Source organism: Equus quagga, unplaced genomic scaffold, assembly GCF_021613505.1.
Source record: "Equus quagga isolate Etosha38 unplaced genomic scaffold, UCLA_HA_Equagga_1.0 73442_RagTag, whole genome shotgun sequence".
NCBI classification, from domain to species: Eukaryota; Metazoa; Chordata; class Mammalia; order Perissodactyla; family Equidae; genus Equus; species Equus quagga.
Genome location: NW_025802777.1, coordinates 11,117,322 through 11,138,707, shown reverse-complemented (window position 1 = coordinate 11,138,707; position 21,386 = coordinate 11,117,322). Strand labels below are relative to the sequence as shown.

The following is a 21,386-nucleotide window of genomic DNA, read 5'->3' as shown; positions in this document are numbered from 1 at the left end:
TCGGCTGATAAAAAGTGAGTGGCGCGCCCGCTGCGCCTTGCGTCGGCGTCTTCTGCTGCGTCTGTGGTCCCTTCGGATCTCGGAGCAGAGCGCGACCCCCGAGTCATGGCGCTGAAGGCCGTGTGCGTGCTGAAGGGCGACGGCCCGGTGCACGGCGTCATCCACTTCGAGCAGCAGCAGGCAAGGGCTGGGCCGCGCCCGCGCACCTGTGCTCCTGAGGCCCGGCCAGGCCCCGGGCCGCCCTCGCCACGCCCCCGCCGCGCCGGGCCGGCGGGTCCGAGCCACCCAGGGCCTGTGGCCCGGAGGCTATGCGGCGCCCCCGCGCGCGGCCGCGGGTGCTGAGTCACCAGGCGGGCCCGGCGGCCGCGTGCGTGGCGAGGCCTGGGCGGGGTGCGGGCAGGAAAGGCCTGGGCGGGGGTGTGGGAGGAAACACCCAGCGGGTCCCGTGGGTGCCAAGAGCCGCGGCCGGGGAGGGAGGAGAGAGCGCGCACGAGGAGAGCTGCTGGCGTCAGGGCCTCCTCGCCCGCCGCCTCGGCGTCTGCAGGCCAAGGCGGAGACCCTTCCTTGCAGGGTCATTTTCTGGGTCTCGAGGATCCTGTGCGCTCCGAGTTGCGCAGTCCGAGGCCCGGCCCGGCCAGGAGATCCTGGAGTGGCGGGGCGGGGTGGGGGAGGGGCCGGGACTCCGGGACGCCGGGAGGTCGTCGCATCCGTTATCCTTTTGGGGTTTGCTTTCCGACTTGGGCTCCCTAGGTTAGGGATCTGCAAACTCCGGCCCGCGGGCCTGTGCCTTCCCAGGGCTGATGTTTGTGCAGCCCTCGAGCTAAGAGTGGTTTTTATCTATTTGTGTTTAAAGGGTCGTGAAAAACAGGAATATGCGACAGAGACCGTATGTGGCCCTTTACAGAAAGGTTTGCTGACCTCTGCTCTGGGTCATGTTCAGGCTGTAAGGGCAAAAGAAGATGACCCTGGGCAAAGCTCCTTTTCCTCCTCCAGCGCTCCAAAAGTCAGATCTAAGCAACTCCCTTGCTGGAGGTTTTCCAGAGCAGCGACTTTTAACTCTGGGTGTCCAGGAGACTCATATGGGGAGCTTTAAAAAAATGCAGATACCGGGGCCCAACTCCAGATCAGTTATATAAAAATCTGTCAGGGTGCAGCCTGAGCATTGCTATTTTTTACGTTTCCAAGGTGGTTCCAGTGTGCACCGTGGGTTGAGAATTTCTGTAGATAGTGGGTGTGGTTTGGGAGATGGAAGTAAGGACACCTGGACCGTTGTTTACATTGCATGGAATTGTCACTTAACTGTTCTTGGAGTCGTTTGACCCAATTCTCTGTGAAGCGACTTTGAAATTGCTCTCCAATAGGCCCGTTACTGATGTCGTCGAAGACAAACTTCTGAACAAATCTCGTAAAATAAAATATGCAGAAATACTCATTATTGATAATATTGCAAGACACAGGTGTGTAAGGAAGGTGGTTGTGATAAGAGTGTTCCCCAAATCTTAGTGAGGTTACTACCTGGTGGGAGATGATGTTGTACTTGGCTTCTTAATCGTGACAATATTTAATACATGAATGAGATGTAGGCTTTGAAGAGGTTTACAGAAATGCGAGAGGACAGGAGAAATAATCTAGGGAAGTGTCCATCTATGAAATTTATGTGAAGGAGAACTTAAACTCTAGCTTAATTTTTTCTTTATGAGGTTTCCACATTTTCTGGAAAAGGCTTTTTGGCATTTGACTAAATTTTGCTGTTTTCCTTTGCCATACTTTCTTCTGTCCTCCTCTCTCCTCCCCACATAATTCCCGGATACTAGAGCCTCAGGGATCCCTTCCCTCTGGCCAGTGAGAAATGGCGCTGCATTCAGAAGCCAAGATGTGAGGCCATTCGTGACCCAGGTTCCCTTAGCTTTTCCACCGTCCCTGAGCCACTTGTGTGGCTGGCGCCCTCTTAAGTTCCAAACTTCATTTTCATGCTGCTGTTTGTACGGAATGAAGACCCTTGAGAGTTAAGCATCACAGCTCCACAGATAGGCAGATATACTAAACTGGCAGTAAACTGTGTTTGTTTGGCCTATTGAGTGTTTAAAATTTTGAATTCGTTTCCAGTCCTCCACCCTCCTCCCCCAATTTTTAAAACTCAGAAATTTTTGCCAATAAGTCCAAAGTCTTAGCTTCTCTTGAAAAATTTGGAGATCTGTCCAGACTGAGCCTTCATTAGCCCAGGGCAACACGGGGCATGGGCCAGTTGACATTCCTTCTTGCGTCCCTGACCTGTTTGACTCATTTGAGGTAAGAGCCTGGCCCTGTAGGGTTGTACCCAGGTGGCTTCCTGCTGAAATACGTGTGCTCTGTGTGTCACCCGTTCACTGGCGGCTTAACACAACCTGTCCTCTTGGCCATTCTGGGCTTTGATGACACAGTGTGTTTTGGGGGGTAACATTCCACATTTGAGTTTTTCCAAAATTAAAAGTTGTCCTTAGAAGAATCGAAGTATATCTCTTCTCAAAAAGAAAAGCAAAAAAGGGCAGCAGTTGCCACATGACTTCCTTTGAGTGGTGGTATTTATCCAGTGGGAAGTCAGGTCTTCCAGGTTAGCACCTCTTGTAACTGTTGGCCCTGGCTGTTTAAAAGCAAACACACCATCCCGTGTGTTACTGTGTGGTGTTGATGCTGTGCATATTTTATTCTACTCCTAGGATCTCTGCCTGGCTGTCACAGTAGCTGCCTTGATTTCTGTGTGCAGCCACGCGGTACCGTTACCCGTCACCATTGCTTGAATGGCGGTACCTGTGTTTTTTCTTCTGCTCTGGTGTTTTTATTGTCCTTGCTTTTTGGTCTCAGTAGTTAGACTGGGAAGGTTATCTAGATTTCAGTGCCTAAAAACACTTGAGAAACAGTACCTCTGTTTAGACCAGAGCCAGTCCCGCAGGGGCGGTGGGATAGGATATTTTCTGGCTATGAAGCAAAAATATCTATGCCGGAAACTGGAGATCACCCCTCTTTGTGGAGAATGCAGAGCAGGGATCCTCGGTAGCCAGTTGGACATTTCCGGGGGGGCCTTTTTCTTTCTTCTTTTTTAGGGCAAATGTGTATGTTTGCCTTATGGAAGAGTGCATGAAGAAAGCAAGATGCTAAAGTGGATGATGTGCTAACATCTGGGTTAAAAAGTTTGCTGTGTACACGTAGACTCACCATGTCGAGTATAACCGACTCAGAAGTATTTACAGGAAGAACCAGCGCGCGCTCAACTGCGTTTGAATGAGCGGTCAGCAGCTTGCGGGAGGGTCACTGCTGGGACGCTGCAGGCCCGGGGTGTGACTCAGCTCTTTTTTAACTCCCAAGGCCATGTTCTTTCCACTTTTCTGGGACTGGTGGAGATCATTCAGCACTTGCTCTCTCAAATTTGTTGCGCTTTTCTTTGAATAAAGGAAGGTGGGCCCGTCGTTCTGAAGGGATTCATTGAAGGATTAACCAAAGGCGATCACGGATTCCACGTCCACGAGTTTGGAGATAATACACAAGGTGGGTGCTGGGCTCCTCTAGTGGCCCACACGGTTTAACCTAGTAGATAAACGGGACCGAGTAGAATTACCCCTAGACATTTAAAAAAAAAGTCAAGTCAGTATGACTGCTAAGGTCAGCCTTAGGGAGATAGCCACAAAACTGGTTTTTGACTCTTGAGTGTGGAAAGGAGGGGGAAAGTGTTGATGTTTTTTTCATGATTATGGCTTGATTATATAAGTCTCAGGTGTTTTTCAAGAAAACAAAAAATTCCGCTCCTTTCGTATCCTCTGCAGGGATCTCAGTGTTGGTGAGCTGGGGTTGGGGTGGGTGCTTCACGCGCAAGGTGCATTTATCTGCATCACCCTGTAAGAATAGCTCCAGGCCTCCGAACCAGAGCCTGAGGGTGACAGACGTAAGATACCAACCGAAGATGGAGTGTCAGCTGTTGATGCTTTGGACTGACTTTCATTTTCTCCGTGTGGCCAGTTAACAAAAGTTTAAGGATTAAATTGCACTTAGTGATCTTTTGCCACATTTGGGTTATCTGAACTTAATGTTTACACTTTTTATGATGAGAACTGGACTTGTTTTGCTGGCACTTTGTTTATTGTTCCATAATTTGGTTCCTGTAAATAGTGATCTCATGTCCAGATTTGATCCATTTCAGTAATTATGAAATTCTCAAGTTGCTTCTTGGTTTATTGCTTCTGCTTTGGGAGGCACTTGCCCTGTGGCTTTGAGACTCTGCTACTTCCTGGGTGGGGTGGACCTGGGGGCCGAGGGGATAGATGGCAGGTGCAAACAATGGGAACTTCCCGTCAGCCTCTGAGTGGAGAAAGCCATGTCATGAAAGAACCTCCTGCTCTTGGTGGCTGTGTTCTGTGTGAATGGCATTCCCTGGCACACAGGAGTGCCGTTTTTACAGAACACAGTCTGAACGCTGCCCCCTGGGGTTGTGTGAGGCCACAGCCCTTGGACATAAGGTGCATTCTATATTCTGGATGCACCAAGTAAAGGCCACGGACAGGAGAGCTGCTTGGGTGTAATGTATTGCTGGGGAGGTAAGTTTTTTATAGTTAAGGTATGGTACCTTTTAATGACCTAGGGTCATAATCATGGGATTTTAACAATAGAAGAACCATTGAAGATCAAGTCTCAGCCCTCTTATTGTACAGGGCAGTGAGGAAACCGAACCCATAGCAGGGTGTTAACTTTACCAGTGTCACGCAGGCATTAGAACTTGTGTCTCCCATCTGCCCGTTTTGTTGAAGGTGTTGCATCCTGTTTTTATTAGCCTAGAAGTCATGGTGTGGGTCAGTACTTTATCCATTTGAGGTTTTCTCAATGACCAGTTTCTTTTTAGAATTTTGGAATTTTGATCCATAATTTGGCTACTTTTTTTTGGTAAATAGGCTGTACCACTGCTGGTGCTCACTTTAATCCTCTGTCGAAAAAACACGGTGGACCAAAGGACGAAGAGAGGTGAGTGACAGAATGCTGAACTCGTATTGAAATAATGGTTGTGGCTTTTTGGGGTCGATATGTGTATACTCTTTGCAATTGCACGCTATGATAACTGAGTGGTTTCCCCCTCCTCTGCTCTTGCGTTTGTTGCCCCCCCATGTCAGCCCCTGGCCCCAAGTGCTAGAATGGCTTCCTCCCTGGGCTGAGGAATTGACAAATGGGGACACTTAAAACGATTTGGTTTTGTAGCATTTATTGAATATAGAACTAATACAGATGCCAAAGGGAACTAATACAGGAAGTGTCATGAATAACAGTACTGTCAACCACTAGCAAATCATTATGGTGAAACCTAGGAAGCTTTGTAGATAAAAATTTGATATTGAAAATTCAGTGAGACTCCATTTGTATGTGTTTATTTTCTGAGAGCCTTTCAGGAAGACAATAAATTTAATAAGCACAAGGATTAGTTTATGTTTATAACAGAGGCCTAGGGGCATAGCTTTCTTAGCCATGCCAGAGTTAACCGGCAGAACTCAGTAACTAAGAATTTTACCCTTTGGTACTTTACCTCTGAAATTGAGGTGCGCCCTCATCCCACACCTCTTCCCAGAGCATTAGTTTGTAGACTTGAAGCCTTGTTTGAAGAATGTCTAGTTGCTTTGTTTTTCAATTTGTATGTTTCCAAAATTTCGGTAATCTGGAAAAGTGGGTCCTGTTTTCTATTTACCATATCCACCTCTTAGTCCACCCTCATGTATCTGTCTGACTCAGTCAGTTTTTAATACCGCTCCTGAACTATCCTGATGGTAGGTTAAATGGAAATCAGTCCTAATCTCTCTCATGCTTTGTCACTGTTAGGCATGTTGGAGACCTGGGCAATGTGACTGCTGATGAAAATGGTAAGGCTGATGTGGATATGAAAGATTCTGTGATCTCGCTCTCGGGAAAGCATTCCATCATTGGCCGCACAATGGTGGTAAGTTTTCTTATAACCAGGATATGCGTAAAGCTCCTCCTAAGCCACAGTCATAGATCTTTTCATGATTATTAATCCTGGTTTGTAAGGATCCAGACAAATTGTACCTTTAGTTCAGATTAGGAAAGTTATTTTCTTGGATGATTACAATGAAGATGTATTAATGATCTAGGTCAGTTAAGAACACCCTTCTGCTAAGATGCGGTCATAAAGTAGATCACATTTGATCATAGGAGATTTATATTATGGAAACAGTAGTCTGTAGTTTTAAAATGGCCAGATTTTCTTGCCACAGTTGGTTTTCCCCGTTGTAGTTAAACAGAACACTTTGTGGAGTCTAAAATCTGGGGCGGACCGCGACATTAATACTCCTTCACGTTGGCAGGTTATCATCACTTTTTAACACGTGGGAAGTGGTTGCTCCAAGTGACCCCTGGGAGCTGCGTCTGGTCCACGCAGAGCAGCACGTAGTGTAGGCTCTTGCCTACCCCAGAGGATAGTTAATGTTCACTAGCCTTTCAGTTGACCCTGTGTCCTTACAACTTTGTCAGTGCTTGATAAGCAAAATTTAAAATACTGTTGTTTAAATAGTTCAGTAGTTTTAGGATTTACCTCTTACTTAGAGGCCTGTTGTTCATTAGGCACGATTTTGATGGATGTTTTTTGGTTCACCTTCCCTTTCCTTTTTTCCAAAGCAATTTGTACTGTGAAAGAATGCTGACTATAACTGAGGTTACTAAAATTTCTCACGGAGGATTAAGACCAGCATGTGGTGGCTGTGTGATGTTGTTTGGGTTTTTAGTATTTCATTTAGAGAAAGCAACACTTACCTAGTATGAAAAGGTAACTTATGTCTGCATCATCAAGAAAAAGCTTTAAGTAGTTTCTACTTTTTACTACTAGATTAAATATTAGTACATTTCCCTACAAGTAGGACTATTTTAACGTTTTTTTAAAATATTAAATGGTTCTTAAGTCTTTTGGGTATTGTTGACAAGCGGTGGTAATTACTTAATAGCCCTAACTTCTATGTTTTTAAAATTTCTTAAAGGTCCACGAGAAACAAGATGACCTGGGCAAAGGTGGAAACGAAGAAAGTACAAAGACGGGGAACGCTGGCAGTCGTCTGGCTTGTGGTGTGATTGGGATCGCTCAGTAAACATTCCCCGTGTCATGGTCTGAGTCCTAGTAACTCATCTGTTATCTTGCTAGTTGTAGAAATTTAACTTGATAAACATTAAACGCTGTAACCTTAAAAGTGTAATTTGTGTGACTTTTTTTTAATTGCTTTAAGTACCTGTAATGACAACTGATTTATGATCAGTTGGATGATTTGTATAATTTTATAAAACTCATTCAATTAAAATGTCCGTTTCTATCTCTCTATTTTGCCAGACTTAATCATAGATGAGTATTAAACTTAAGAGAATTTCTTCAGTTCTCGTTCAGGTCTACAATAAACAAGTAGCCTATATGGCACTGTATCTTGAACCTAGTGAAGTATCTAAATTGAAATTCCAAATTAGCTTGATCCCTCAGACACAGAGCTTAAACAGGTAGAGTAGCATGTTGACAGGTATTGACTATTTCATAGAGCTCTCTTTTGAAAATGTTTTAAATTTTAGCAGCTGGTCTTTGGCTAAAGCTAACCTGAAATTTAATCTTTGACAAATAGACTATCCTGTCACCTTTAGAGAAATGAAGGTAGTTTCCCTGCTTAACCAATACAGCATTTTGATTCAAAAGTATGTAAGTTTATTTTTAAAAGTAAATGTTATGGTCTAAGAGCCCTTTGATAACTTCTAGTGAAACTGAATGGCAAGTTACAGCCTCAGTTAGCTAAGAATAAGATTAATTTACCTACCTGCCAAAATGGCACATTTCTGTAGACTTGTGAACATTTAGTTTATAATAAAAGTAGAGGTTGGCACAGCCTACTTTCAGATTAGCCATTTAAAGGAATAACATTGTAAGATGGAACCAAGGAAATGTTTGATTGTGGGTTCTGGAGGTTTAAAGAGAAGAATTTACACACCCAATTCGTGAATTCAGGTCTTTCTCTTAATGTAAATACTTGTGTGCTCCTGTAAGAGAATGCTTTAAATGAAACGTTAACCTAACTCAGGTTTGACTATGTGCATTACGGTTGTTTATTAATTGAAAGTTGTAGAATATTTTTGATAAGCCAGAAATAAGCTACAGTTCTGATTGATCATAAATATATGATGTACTTTATCAAATGTAGATTACTTAGGAGAGGAAAAGCTAATTCGGAAACAGACAATTTGTAGTGCCTTCAGAGTTTTAAAATTGGTAGTAAAGAACCGTGTGCTCACAACAGGTGGTTAAAACTGCTGTCAGCTGGGTAGAGAATCTAAAAACAGTATTTAACAGATTTCTCTAATGTACAGTTTGGTATGTATGCAGGATAGGACTGAAATACAGGGACTCGCTTGTGACCTTTAAAGCTTCACGTGTAATCGCTACCACTTAGTGTTTTTGGGGTTTTGTCACGTGCAAACACGGTGTTCTCACTACTTTCACTTGGAAGTACAGGGCTGCAAGTCCTTGGAATCTGAACACTAAATAACCAGATGTGTCTTTCTTCCCAGAAGCAGTTTCAGCTACGACTTTAAACTTCTCAGTGGTCCTACAGAAAACTAAGGAAAAGTTTTGTAATTCGAGTCTGCCGATACGAAGCAGGTTTTTCTTATTTCTAAAGATAGATAGAAACACAAGAAAACTGCCCTAGAGAAATTCTGTCCGTCAGATCTTGCTGCAGAGTATACTATTTAAAAACCAAAGTAATACAGCAGCTTCGCCTGGGGATGAGGACACAGAAAAGTTAACTGCTAGAACACTGAAACTTTAAAAATGAAGTGGAGGAAGAAAAAAGCTTCCCCGAGCCTAACTCCTTGGGCTGGGTCCCGGCAGGTCTTTTCCTTGGCACTGGGTAGGCAGCGGGACGAACTGCTTTTCTGTACTAGTTAGGTACAGGTTTGGCTTGGCTTTGGATGTCTTCATGTAGTAGTTCTTGGATAAGCTACAACTATTTTTCCTAGTTAGCCCAACAATTTTAGGCAAAAGAGATAAAGTACTCTGGCAAAACGTTAGTCTACCTCTGCCCAGCAGGGGAGATTAGACATTGGTAAAGAAAGGCAACAGGCAAGGCTTATAGGAAACAACAGGTTGCATTTAAGTCCTTAAACATATAAAATAAGACAAAAAGCTTTCAGGTTGCAAATGTTAACCTTGATTTCTTTCACCCTTTTGAAAAACTTAATGGGATGGTAAGAAAAACACCCAACCTTCTAAGTAAGTAATACCCAGGCAATCAGATAATTTATAGTACAAAGTACTGGTAAGATGGGATCCAATTTTCCCTCCAGCAAAATTTCTCTTTACAAATTAATTAGGGCACCATTTACCACAAAGCCAATGGTAAAAAAGAAAACCTTGATTGAACTGCAAAACTAACAAGCTTTTCAATTAACATTAAAACCTTTACCTTATGATTGAAATGCTAAAAATCAAAAGTATTACAGATGAAAGTGTTTGAGAATGACTACATAAAGATGTCTATTTCCATCAGAATAAGTCTAATTTAGACTCCAATACAGTATTAACAGCTCAAACTTTGATGGTGAACAATCCTTTTCCACCTTAATGCAGTGTAGGAAGAATAGCACACATTAAAGTTTGTTACGAAAATAGAGTTTATTAAAAACATCCCTATTGTTTTTGAGGAGCTTTCACCGTTACCTTGTCTTAAATTAAAAAAAAAAAAAAATAGAGAGCACTTCTAATTACGATTTGTAAACTTTTTAAAGTCAAAACTTTTAAAAAGTTACAGCAAAAAGGGTAATATTTATTCATATTTTCAGTATTTTTTGTTATTTTGTGGCTATTTTTAAATAGAAGGGAAGCAATCAAATTGCTTACAATTCCCCACCAACTACTGTGGGGCTGTGATATAGCAGGAGCAAATATAATACAGCATCTGTACACCTCAAGCTCTACACTCCAGGAAGTGTCACTGTCACATTTTGACAAATTCCAGTCTCTAACGAGGAGCCTCTGCTGCTGAGCCAGAATCCTTCTCGGGTTCAACGGATGAGGTAGCCTCAGCAGGTAACTCTTCAGAAGGTTTTACAACTGCAGACTCAGACTCCCCCTTATCAAGTTCTGAAACAGTGTCTACGTTTCCCACTTGGCTAACGGGAGGTTCAGCGGTTTTGTTACCACCTGCCCTGTCTGTCACCTCAGGCTTTTCCTTTCCTCGGTTTTCTTCCTTCTCTCTACGAGACTCTCTATCTCTAGAATCTCTCTCTCTGTCTCGATGCCCACTAGAGCGTCTATTTCTCTCTTCCAAGTCTCTGTGCCTGTCCCGGTCAGGGCTCCTTCTTCCCCACTCTCTCCTTTCACGATTACTATTATCTCTATCCTCATTACGGTTCCCATACCGTTCCCGGTCATTTTCCACCCTATTTCCGAAAGATCTTCTTCCAAACCTTTCTTGGTCTCTACCTGAATTGAACTGCTGCCTGTTATCATTTCTAAATGGTTGTGGTTGCTGTTGAGTTGGTGGTGGTTGCTGAGCTGGTGGCGGCTGCTGCGGTTGTGGCTGTGGTGGTGGCTGCTGCTGCGGCTGCTGCTGCTGCTGCTGTGGCTGCTGCTGCCTTCCATCTCTGTCTTCAGGACCCCCTGGGCCTGGCCCTGGGCCCCCAAGCCCTGGCATTCCACCAGGCCTAACAAAGGGGCCATGTGGTGGAAAGGGACCTTTCATTCCATGAGGTGGAGGCATTCCAAAGCCCCCTGGTCCTGGTGGTGGACCTCTATGCATCATATGTGGTGGCATGGGACGAGGTGGCATCAAAGGAAATCTCTGTAAATGAGGCGGAGGCATTCCTGGTGGGCGCTGGAGTGGGATCAGGCCAGGGCGGGCACCAAGAAGACCAGTGGATGGTGCCTGGAGCCCAATTACAGGACCAGGTGCAACTCCTTGAGTACCTAAAAGGCAATAAAAATAAAAATGTAATAAATAAAATAACATAGAAGATGGCATTCTATTTTCAACTACTTCCTGTGAAGCTTGAAGCAAAATGCAATTAAATCCAGAATCTTCAAATTTCATCTTGTTTGCCAGTCTACCTGTCAGAAACTCAATGTGAGGGCCCAGTAACAACCCAGGGCAAGCAGTCTTAAAGATATATATATAAAGATATGTATTACTAGTACATGTATATTAGTATCTAATATAGGTGGAGGTTGAGATAAGCTGGCAAAGGAAATTGTAACATACCAACTTTTAGAAAGAGTATGTCAAAATCTCCTTATACAGCTTTCATTAGTAGCAGTTTTACCACTCAGAAAACTTAGAAACACACTGAGAAACAACTTGCTAAAGTCCTAATGAGATAAAGGACTGAACTATTCCAGCCAACTGAAGGTTATTTCAGGTGTACTCCAGGAAAGACTGACACTCTAAGTCTTGGTTCAACTTATTACTAGGAGAAAATGGGGTCACTGACCCAGAAAATGCAGTAAAGGAGGTCTCTTTGATTCAATGTCATTAAAATACCTCATGTAGTTATTATGCAGTAAACATTACTTAAACACTAATGCTTATAAAATAAAGATCCATATAGAAAAGTAGAATTTATTTTCACAGGTCCCTTTCCAAAGCACAGCATAATGTGTAAACTGCTAGGCTGAAATGACCGAACAATGTGGAAGGTTCAGCCATTCACCTTCTATTCATTCTCCCAAAGGTGGCAAGTGCTGCTGAAAGAAACAATGACTTACTGGTTTTATTTCCCATTTACAGGAGAGTTTACTCATGTTTTGGTGTAAGAGTCATACAAATTCAACAACGCGTCGTTTACAATGATACGAGAAAGAAGGATTTCTGTTTTGGTTCACCACTTGAGTAACGGAAAGGTATCGTCGTATCTCTCATTTTATTTCTCTGTAAATACAAGCATCACAAGGCAGATACTATAACCAATAGGAGTTACTCTGATGGAGAATGTTCCAGGTTTTGTCAGAATATGCTATTTATGCATGTACTGCCGAAACGTCTTTGAGCAAGTGGGGTCATGACTATCAACTGGAAATGGTAAGAAAAAGGCTTGTGTGACACTCAGAAAAACAATCCGAGAGCAAACCCAGTACTTCAATACTAACTAATTTCATCCCCCACCCCCAACGTTCTGTTTATAGCTTGAATCACTTCCTCCCACTTGCTTTAGCAAACATTTAACAAGTCCTGTTTGCTCCCAGAGTTTCTGTACAAATACTAATAAGATAAATAAGAATTTCTACTTCAGTTTTTGCTCCTTACAACATGTGGTTGAATACTATTCTGTCAGATTTAAGCAATACATAGAGTGAACCTGAAAATGTATATATACCAGTTTATAACTCTTAACATGAAGACTCATCAGCTTTAGTATTTAAACAAAATACCTTCTTTATTTTTTAATTTAATTTTATTTTTTGAGGAAGACTGGCCCTGAGCTAATATCCATACCCATCTTCCTCTACTTTATATGTGGGACGCCTACCACAGCATGGCTTGCCAAGCAGTGCCATGTCTGCACCCGGGATCCGAACCGGTGAACCCCGGGCCGCCAAAGTGGAATGTGCACACTCAACCGCTGCACTACCGGGCTGGCCCCAAAATACCTTCTTTTAAATGCTTAAAGAGACATATTATGTTTGGTGAAATAGCATCTTACATAGGAATGACCCTGGACATGTGCTTCAGAAATGGGGATGATAATATCTGCCTCTGTTGAGATTAAATGGGATAAAATGAACAAGAGCTCAGAGTCTGGCACACAGTTAAGGGCTGACACCATTACGCCACACACCTATTTTGTCACGTGCTAAATATCCTAACACTAAATATTTGACTTGGCAAAAACACACACAACTCTCTGTCATTTCTCATCATGAAGACTGTATGAAGCCCTCTGCTGCCCGGATACCTACCACAGTTTAAGGTCCAGCACTTCGAGGGTTGGGAAAAACGCCAATACACTGAGCTTCCTGTCAGGTCTGAAGCTGAGAAATGCTAATTCCCACAGGGAAAAGCCGGAAATTATGACACGAACGAATGAGGCCAAGACCTCATCCCTTCAAAGACTCTTCAGTGTCCTCAGGACAATCTCAGACAATGAACATACACAGAACCACCACCTATTAGACCATCTCCCAGACTGAAATAACATTCAGTGGCAAACTGGAGCATTCTTCCTATCATTTTGTGAGCATTTATTGAGTATATACCATACAGTGGGACAACAAAAGCACCTAAGATATCTTTTCTCACTTTTTAAAGGAATAGCACAGTCCCAACATCTATGGACTTTAACTGAAAGCACACATCATAAACTCTATGTGTACAGCCTCTTTTAATAGAGGTATCATATGTGGAAGCACTTAAACAAATCCAACTTTACTTTCCCACCGGCTTTTACTGAAGGACGAAAACGACCCATGTTTACTGTTACAGGGGTCAGTGTAGCACACTCGAGCATTCAAGTACCTATCTATAATCTATAGGCTCAAGAGGCCATTGGCAAATTCTTAAATAACACTAGAAAAATGGGGAAGGGGTCTAAAGCGTCTTAATATAACAAGAAAATTAAGTTCAGATGAGCCTTTAGGAGGACATGGTGATTCTTGCAGGGCAATGGGAAAGTCCTATTCCTGATTTCCCCACGATGACTGGCTTCCTCAACTACCGATCTGACAGTGGCCAAAGGATGCAAGGCCACCTCCACCTTGTACACAGAAGATAAAATGGGCAATGATTCTTTATAAAATATAAACCGGCCGTCTCTAGGAACACATCACTAAGTCCTTTCTTGCGTGCGTTTGAGGATGTATGCAGATTGATGCGGCAGGGGTAACATTTACAGTCATTTACACCTTCTATAAAGCACAGTATTTCTTATTAAAAACTGCCTAATCCATCTATTCCACATATGTGGATATTTGTATTTGGGATTTGCTTAAGATATTATATACTCAAACCCCTTTCCTCATCTGTAAATAAGTAGACCTCCTATCAATTCTTTACGGACCAAAATGTTTTAGAGATTCCTGATAGAATATTCCCATAGTCCCAAATGTTGGCCTTCAGACCACAGAAGTGGTGAAATTATGATTTTTTTTGTGCTTTGTAAAAGTTATTTTTTTTTGCAGTGAACATGTACTGCTTTTATAGGAAGTTATATTTAATTAAAAATTTATCAAATGGCACAAGCCCTTGATAGGCATGATAGCTGAATTTCATTTCTATTTTTATTAGGAAAGCTGAGATTATGCATATACCAACAGGATATATAGTGAGTTACCAAGGTCTAAAGGGCATTCAAAGCAATTATTTACTTTATCTGGAAGTATGATGTACAATACCACTGACAGGTTTTCTAGAGTTATAATCTTAAAAGAAAATTCATTCACACATGTATCGAACATGTAAGCTTTACATTATTAACTCAATGTGCTGGGGATATAAAGATAAATAAAACATAGCCATTTCCTTCAACTAGGACATAGCCTAGTAGAAACAGACAAGTGTCAACTGCGGTAGGAGACAGCACAAGCTAGTATGGTGACAAAGGTGGGACTGATAAAGTTGGTGTGTGTGAATCTGAATGCGAGTCTCAGGGAATGTTGGAATTGGGTTTAAAGGAAAGGAAGAACAATCAAGGGAACTAGGAAGAAGGAAGAACAATACTGTTTGAGAGCAGCAGCTTTTGAAAAGGCTTATTGACAAGGTGAAGAAGCAAAGCGTGTTGTTCTCAGAACTGCGATAGAGTATCTTTTGATGAAACTAAGGAGAGAGAAGATGAGGTTTATTATTAAAGCAGCAAGAAAGAATTTCTGTAAATACAAATTATTATTAAAAAAAAAAAAAGATGAGGTGTATGAGACTGAGCAGATGGGGCAATTCAGAGGGCTTGGGTGCCGTGAGAAGGAACCTTGACTTAGACCTAGAGTGACGGGGAAACTACCGAGGAATGTTTAGCAAAGATGACCCTATATTCATTTTTGAAAGATCCTTCTAGCAAATAGTGTACAGGAAAGCAAGGAAGGGGAGGACACCAGAGAGTAGTTAGGCTCTTATTCCAAGAATACAGGGGACAGAGGTGAGAGACTGACCCGAGACAGAGGTGCTAGAGATGAGAACCAGACTGAAGACATTTAGTGGGCAGGACTGACAGATTTAAGAGATGAAGGAACATAGCTCTTTGCTTTGGATGCCTGCGTGGATGGAGGCATTAAAGCAATGCAGGAATTTTGGAAGAAAAGCAATTTTTGGAGACAGATAAATTGCACATGGTAATACCGAGAATTGGAGGGGACTGGGCTACATCTGGTAGAAATGTGAAGAAATTGATTACATGTATACCGAGAGCTCATAAGAGAAGAGTCACGATGTTAACCCACCCAGAACATCGGTGAAACAAAAAAGGGAAGCGTTCAGACCCAGGGAACCATCATATTAGATAGAAAACTCCAAATTTTCTAATATAACAAGATTTTAAGGCAGACCAAAAAAGTAACACCCCCAAATGTCTCTGTTCAAATTCGAGAAGTATAAGAAATACAGTGGAGTTTAATTCAAAATAACAAGACTTAACTGTGGATATTTCCTATGAGGTGGCAAAAAATGGCTTGTTTCACAATAAAAACAAATAAAAGTCAAGATTAAAGGGGAGGAACCATTGCCATTTATAGCAAAGCTGTTTGCGATTATGTGAAATAAAGAACAGATATGTTTAAGGGTTAAAGGGGTGGTGAAGGGGGAAGAAGGTTGGACCGTGAAATCTCAGAAGGTAAATAAGGGACAGGGAAGGTACATAAATGAGTAGGGTGGCTTTCTGCCATGGACTACAGTGTGTACAGCCAGTGAGACAGACAGAAAGTTACTAAGGGTTTGAATTTAAATACTTTGGGAGTGATCAACTGCATCAAGTTAGTTGGACACTTTCACAGGAAATGTAAATCTAAGTGAATCTTTCAAGAAAAGCAAGGAGTTGCTATGTGAAAAAGGGGAGGGGTAGTAGGAGGGAGGGCAGAGGAACATCTGAAAAGGCAAGTTAGTAGAAAGACAACTCCACGTCGTCGTCAATAATTGTCTTCATTCTACCACAGCCACTGCCTCTAGGAAGCCCCGGACCTTTCATTACAAATAACTTTCACTTCTGAATCCTCATCTTCAAGTACCCCACTCTCTGACCCCCTCCCTGGAGCAATCTTCGATCCCACTAGGGGCATGTCCCCAGTGTCCTTCATGGCTACTTTCCTCCTTACCTGCCTTGGAGTCCGTGGTTCTCCCCTCACCACAGTTGGCTGGAAAACCCTCAATGCTGGTTTCAAATACAACTCTTCTACTGAATCTGCACCTGAACAGACCACCGGCTGTCCCATCTGCAGCATGCCGACTGGTCTCATTTTAAAGTTTTAACTACAACCACAAGTGCTCCCTTTAATTCTGGCCAGCAATTCTAATTTTCCTAGTCAATTCACATTCTCATGTTCCTACGATCTATTTCACATGTGCAGTTTCTCCTCGATCCTGTCTACTCTCGGTTTGTTTTACGACAACTTCAGTGAGATCAAATTCTCATAGTCTATAATTCACCCGCACAGTGTACACTTCAATGGTTTTAGTATATTCTGAGTTGGGCAACCATCACAATCAACTTTAGAACATTTTCATCACCTCAAAAAGAAACCTCATATCCATTAATCATCACTACCCTTTCCCCCCCAAATCCCCCCAACCCCCAGGTAACCATATATTCTGTTTTTGGTCTCTATTGCCTATTCTGGACATTTCATATAAAAGGAATCAGACAATATGTGATCCTTTGTCACTGGCTTCTTTCACTTAGCATCTTCTCAAGGTCCATGTATAGTGCTTCATTTCTATTACCAAGTAATATTCCACTATATGAATATACCACATTTTATTTATCCTGATTGGTTAACCATTAAAAAGAATAGACCTTTAGACAAAGAAAGGTCCACCTTTGTTATCCACCTGCCTATTGCCAAATCTACCAATTTACTTGCACCTCTATGCATTTTGCTCCTTTTATCTGTGAACGTCTGTGTTCCAAAGGCTAAGAAGCCCTTTAATTCGAGCCCTGAATCCACGCCCTCTCACCTACATAACAATCTAGCAAGTATCTCTTCTTTCTGGCACCAACATTTTCCCCTCTACTGGGTTTTCCAATAATCAAGATCCTGTAGTTTCACTCACCTTTTAGAAATAAAAAACTCCCTCACCTGGCATCTCCCTTCAGCTATCACATTTTACTATTCCCGTAGACAGCAAATCTCCTCAGAGATGTCCCAAATCATGGTATCCATTTCTTCATCTCCCAATCGCTCCTGACCCCATAATTAGGCTTTTGGACCCATTATTCTGATGCAACCATATTTCTCAAGGTCACCCAGGAGCTTTCATTTTGCTAAATCCAGGTGGCAAGTCTCAGCACTTTTCCTTGACCCATCAGTGGCATCTGATTTCTCTCTCCCTCCTTCCTAGGAACTCTCCTTAGTTGGCTTTCAAAATACCTCCCTCTACTTTTGCCTGCTAGCCCACTGGCTGCATCTTTTTAGTATCCTTTCCTGGAGAGAACAGTATAGAACATCGGTTAAAAGCGCACATGTAGGAGTAAAGCTACCTTGAATTTTAGCTCTGCCACTTGTAGCTGTGACCTTGGGCAGGTTATTTCTTCTCTTTATTCTTTGGTTTCCCCATGTATAAAACAGGGTAACTGTATCTACCTCATAGGGCTGTAACTCCTCAGAAGAGTTCCCCACACATGGAACTATGTATGTCTTAGTTCTCAGTATCATATTCTCAACTGCTAACTGCTAAAATATTTCTGGCCTCATCCATTTCACTACTTCTCTACTTACACGCCCTCTTCAGGTAATCTCAAAGGTGACAGTGGCTGTAAATATTACCTGCTGATGACACCAGAATTTACTTCTCTAGATTTTATTTACCAGTTGTCTACCTGACATCTGCACCCGAATATCAGTCAAAATACCCAATGTTTTAACTTGCTATCTGCCCACTAAACCCACTCCTCCTCGAGACCGGCCCATCTCAGGAAAGGCAATTACACTCTAACAATTGCTCTTTCTCGAACGTATTTAATTAATAAATGCATTCTGAAGACTCTATCTTCAAAGTAAATTCAGAATCCAACTACTTATCACCTCTACCATACCACACCAACACAACCTCTTACCGCTCATCTACTCCAGTGGCATCCAATCTGGTCTCTTCATTCTCACCAACTCCCACAGTCTGTTTTCTATGTAATAGCCATAGCAATCCTTTAAAAACTGTAAATTGGATTGTAACACTGTTCAAAACCCTACAACACTTCCCACTGCACTCATAACCTGGCCCTTGACAACCTTCTCTAAACTCATCACCTGCCCCTTTTCCCTTTGTTCATTCTCTTTGTTCCAGCCATACCAGCCCCGCCACAGTCCCTAAACAAGCAACTACGTTCTGAGTCCAGGACCCCTATTGTTCTTTCCTTCACCTGAAATGGCTTTCCTCTGTATTTATACAGCTCTTTCCTCTGTCATTTCTCTCCATTACCTCCTTAGTTTCCCTTCCTGGCCATTCTATTTAGAATATCACATCTCATGTGACACTCCTCCAGTCCTGTTCTCTGCTTTACTTTCATAGGTCTCTTCATCGGACTATCTCCATGTGAAATTATTAGTTTATTATCTAAGGCCCTAATGGAATATAAGCTCGAGGAAGACAGGCCTTGTCTTGTTCATTCAGGTGTCTCTAGTATCCAGAAGGGTGCCTGGCACACAGTAGGTACTGAATAAATACATGTTGAACGGCTGAATGAATGGTGGTGGCAGAGGTGATGAGCAAACTCATCAAGGAGAAGATACTTCTCAGGGGGCAAGAGCAGTGTCTACAAGGTCCAGGTCTCTTGCCAAGGGCGGTGAGTCTCTTTCCACTGCAAACCTATGAAGACCTGAAATTTGTTTTGAGAAAGGCTGCAATGTTCTCTCTGGTCGTAGTTCCACCTTTTTTGATTTGATCCCAATAGAATGAATGTCAATGTGGCATTTTGCAGGAACCTAAAATTTTTTCACATGAAGGAAAAGATATATCGACCACTCTTATCTCTTCCACCAAACGCCCTGAGATCCCCAGGCATGTACATATATATTTTTAATCATAAAAAATGCTATTTTTCTTAAAACTCCAGACCTTCAGAAAACTAAAATGAACAGTACAATTCATACATGTATTTCCTTTGCCTAGATTCGTCAATTTATAACATTTAGGGTATAATTATTTTGAAAAGACTCCCAGACAATTCTTATAGTAGGTACTGTGTCGGGAGCTGGGGAGAATGGAAGATATATGAAGCTAGTTTTCAAAGAATGAGAGAAAGCACATTTTAGATTGCATTATACATTAAGGTTATACAAAAAATCATGGTTAGAACGGTAGCAAGAGAGCTTTAAAAGAAATGTGAGTTTTCAATAATATATAATGCAGTTATACACAGATGTATATCTATTTTTAGGAGTACATTATGCTTTGATAAAATGTAACACCTGAAAACCAGAATTTCAAATAAAGAGAAATCAGAGACTTATCTCTTTAAAATGACTCCTTGTCTTTTTTTGCAAAATAATGTACAATAGGCTTTGTTTGGTCATTTTCCCTATACTTCATTTAGAGTCACTTTTCAGAAGTGCAGTTTATATACAAATTGCTGTTTTACTGTCACTGACAAAGTACAGCAGCTATGACTTAGAGTTAAGAGTTGTACTATTAAGAGTCTAGAAGTTTGGAATATACAGTTAACCTGTCACTGAATGATGTTATCTGCAGCGTATTTTATTTTCAGTGTTAGCTGGAAAAAAATCTTACCTGAAATTCTTCACGGCAATATCTCTGTCTACCAAAATCAATCTAAAGCCCAGAGTTTCTGCAGCCAAAAACATGTCTATCAGAGAGATTTAAATGTAAGAGACCTCTTAGGCCAGAGTTCTGCTGCCTAGGAAGCGCAGGGGGAGATGGGGACAACGTGATAAGCAGCTTTCAAGTTTCTGCACAAGACTGTCCACATTCTTGAAGTGCTTTGCCTTCTGATAAAATATAGCGTATTGATGCATGAATTCATAATTAAGGGAATATTAGTTGTAGATTAATTGCTTTTAATTATCCACTGTATCCACAGAACAATGTTATATACTAAGCTGAAGGCACTGTGATGAGTATTTGGGAACCACTACTACTACATGACACTAGTGTAGTAACATAACGCGGTATTTAGAGTACCAATTCAAAGATTTTGACGCCTTCAAAAGATGAACACTTTTATAGGATAAAGTCAGCAGGCTTTTTTGGGCACGAAATTAAACATCTGGTACAGCCCTCTAGCTTACAATTTAATATAACCAAACATTATAGCAAAGTTCAGAATAAGAAAAGACATTAAAATGTAAAAATTGTTTAAAAAAATTAGACATCATTAAAAAAACTTTCTAGAATTTTCTTCAGGTTTCCTTTGAATGTTATTCACACTAGTAGATTGGTGCTCTAATGTTCTAATTTAAATGTTGTTAAAAATTACTAACTATAAAAAATCAAAATTCTGGGCAGAGAAATCCAAAGCTAAGTGAAATCACAAATCATAATTTTAAAGTAATTACTCAACTCAGTGGTAAAATTATTCATCTGCTAGGCAGTTTTAGGGATCACAACTACTGCATAAAGGCAAACACTCCTGTTTAATTCACAAACCAATTCTGTCCACATCATTTCCTGAAGTGTCCAAATTTGGGACCATCAACCCATAATGCCTTTTGAGGCCATGCAAGGATGTGTGGAAATCAAGCCTGAAATATATCACTATCTAGCAATTCAGCCTGCAGGCCACCAATTTGTGACTTTTGCTTTAAATCTTCGGTAACAATAATTACCAGTAAATAGGAAGCAATCTTATAAATACCCAATTCTTATTTATAAATTTCAACCTCATCTACAGCAGTGTGACAAAAATGGGGAGAATCTCTGCATCTTAAAAATTAACAAATAAATGTATTTGGCAAGAGACGAGGCTTTAATTTTCCACAAAAGGAATGAGTCCAACTTAGTAAAATTTTTCCTTGAAAAGGTATTTTGGATGTACTGGTAACACAGTAGAGATATGTAACACAAACAAACTTTTTTTGTGTATGTTTTTTATTGTTTGGAACACCAAAGTAACCCAAATTTCACATTTACAATGAACTTTTTAATAAAAATACGCTGTACATCAGAGACACGTTATACAAGTTTTTGAAAAGTAAACACATACACTTATACAGTAAAGAGATTGAACAGAATTGCTATCATCTTTAATAT

The 21,386-nt window shown here is 41.5% G+C and overlaps 2 protein-coding genes across 3 annotated transcripts in view; one reads left to right on the top strand and one right to left on the bottom strand.

Annotated features, from left to right (window-relative positions):
• Window positions 1-15: 15 nt before the first annotated feature.
• LOC124234258 (superoxide dismutase [Cu-Zn]) lies at window positions 16-7,211 on the top strand. Its single transcript, XM_046651509.1, has 5 exons — window positions 16-180; window positions 3,429-3,522; window positions 4,917-4,986; window positions 5,830-5,947; window positions 6,999-7,211. The coding sequence occupies exons 1-5, from the start codon at window positions 106-108 to the stop codon at window positions 7,104-7,106; spliced, it is 465 nt and encodes a 154-aa protein (XP_046507465.1). The 5' UTR covers window positions 16-105; the 3' UTR covers window positions 7,107-7,211.
• A 119-nt stretch (window positions 7,212-7,330) lies between these two features.
• LOC124234257 (SR-related and CTD-associated factor 4-like) overlaps window positions 7,331-21,386 on the bottom strand; it is a 60,688-nt gene continuing 46,632 nt past the window's right edge. For both annotated transcript variants that reach the window (XM_046651507.1, XM_046651508.1), the window contains exon 20: window positions 7,331-10,957. In XM_046651507.1, coding sequence (XP_046507463.1) covers window positions 10,011-10,957 — 947 coding nt within the window. In that variant the 3' untranslated portion in view covers window positions 7,331-10,010. The remainder of the gene's footprint in view (window positions 10,958-21,386) is intronic.

Excerpts from the sequence above, each read along its gene's own strand:
- LOC124234258 (XM_046651509.1), top strand. The coding sequence starts at position 106 with ATGGCGCTGAAGGCCGTGTGCGTGCTGAAGGGCGACGGCCCGGTGCAC. Across the intron at positions 181-3,428 it reads TCCACTTCGAGCAGCAGCAG|GAAGGTGGGCCCGTCGTTCT; the intron begins GCAAGGGCTGGG and ends CTTTGAATAAAG. Across the intron at positions 5,948-6,998 it reads TCATTGGCCGCACAATGGTG|GTCCACGAGAAACAAGATGA; the intron begins GTAAGTTTTCTT and ends AATTTCTTAAAG.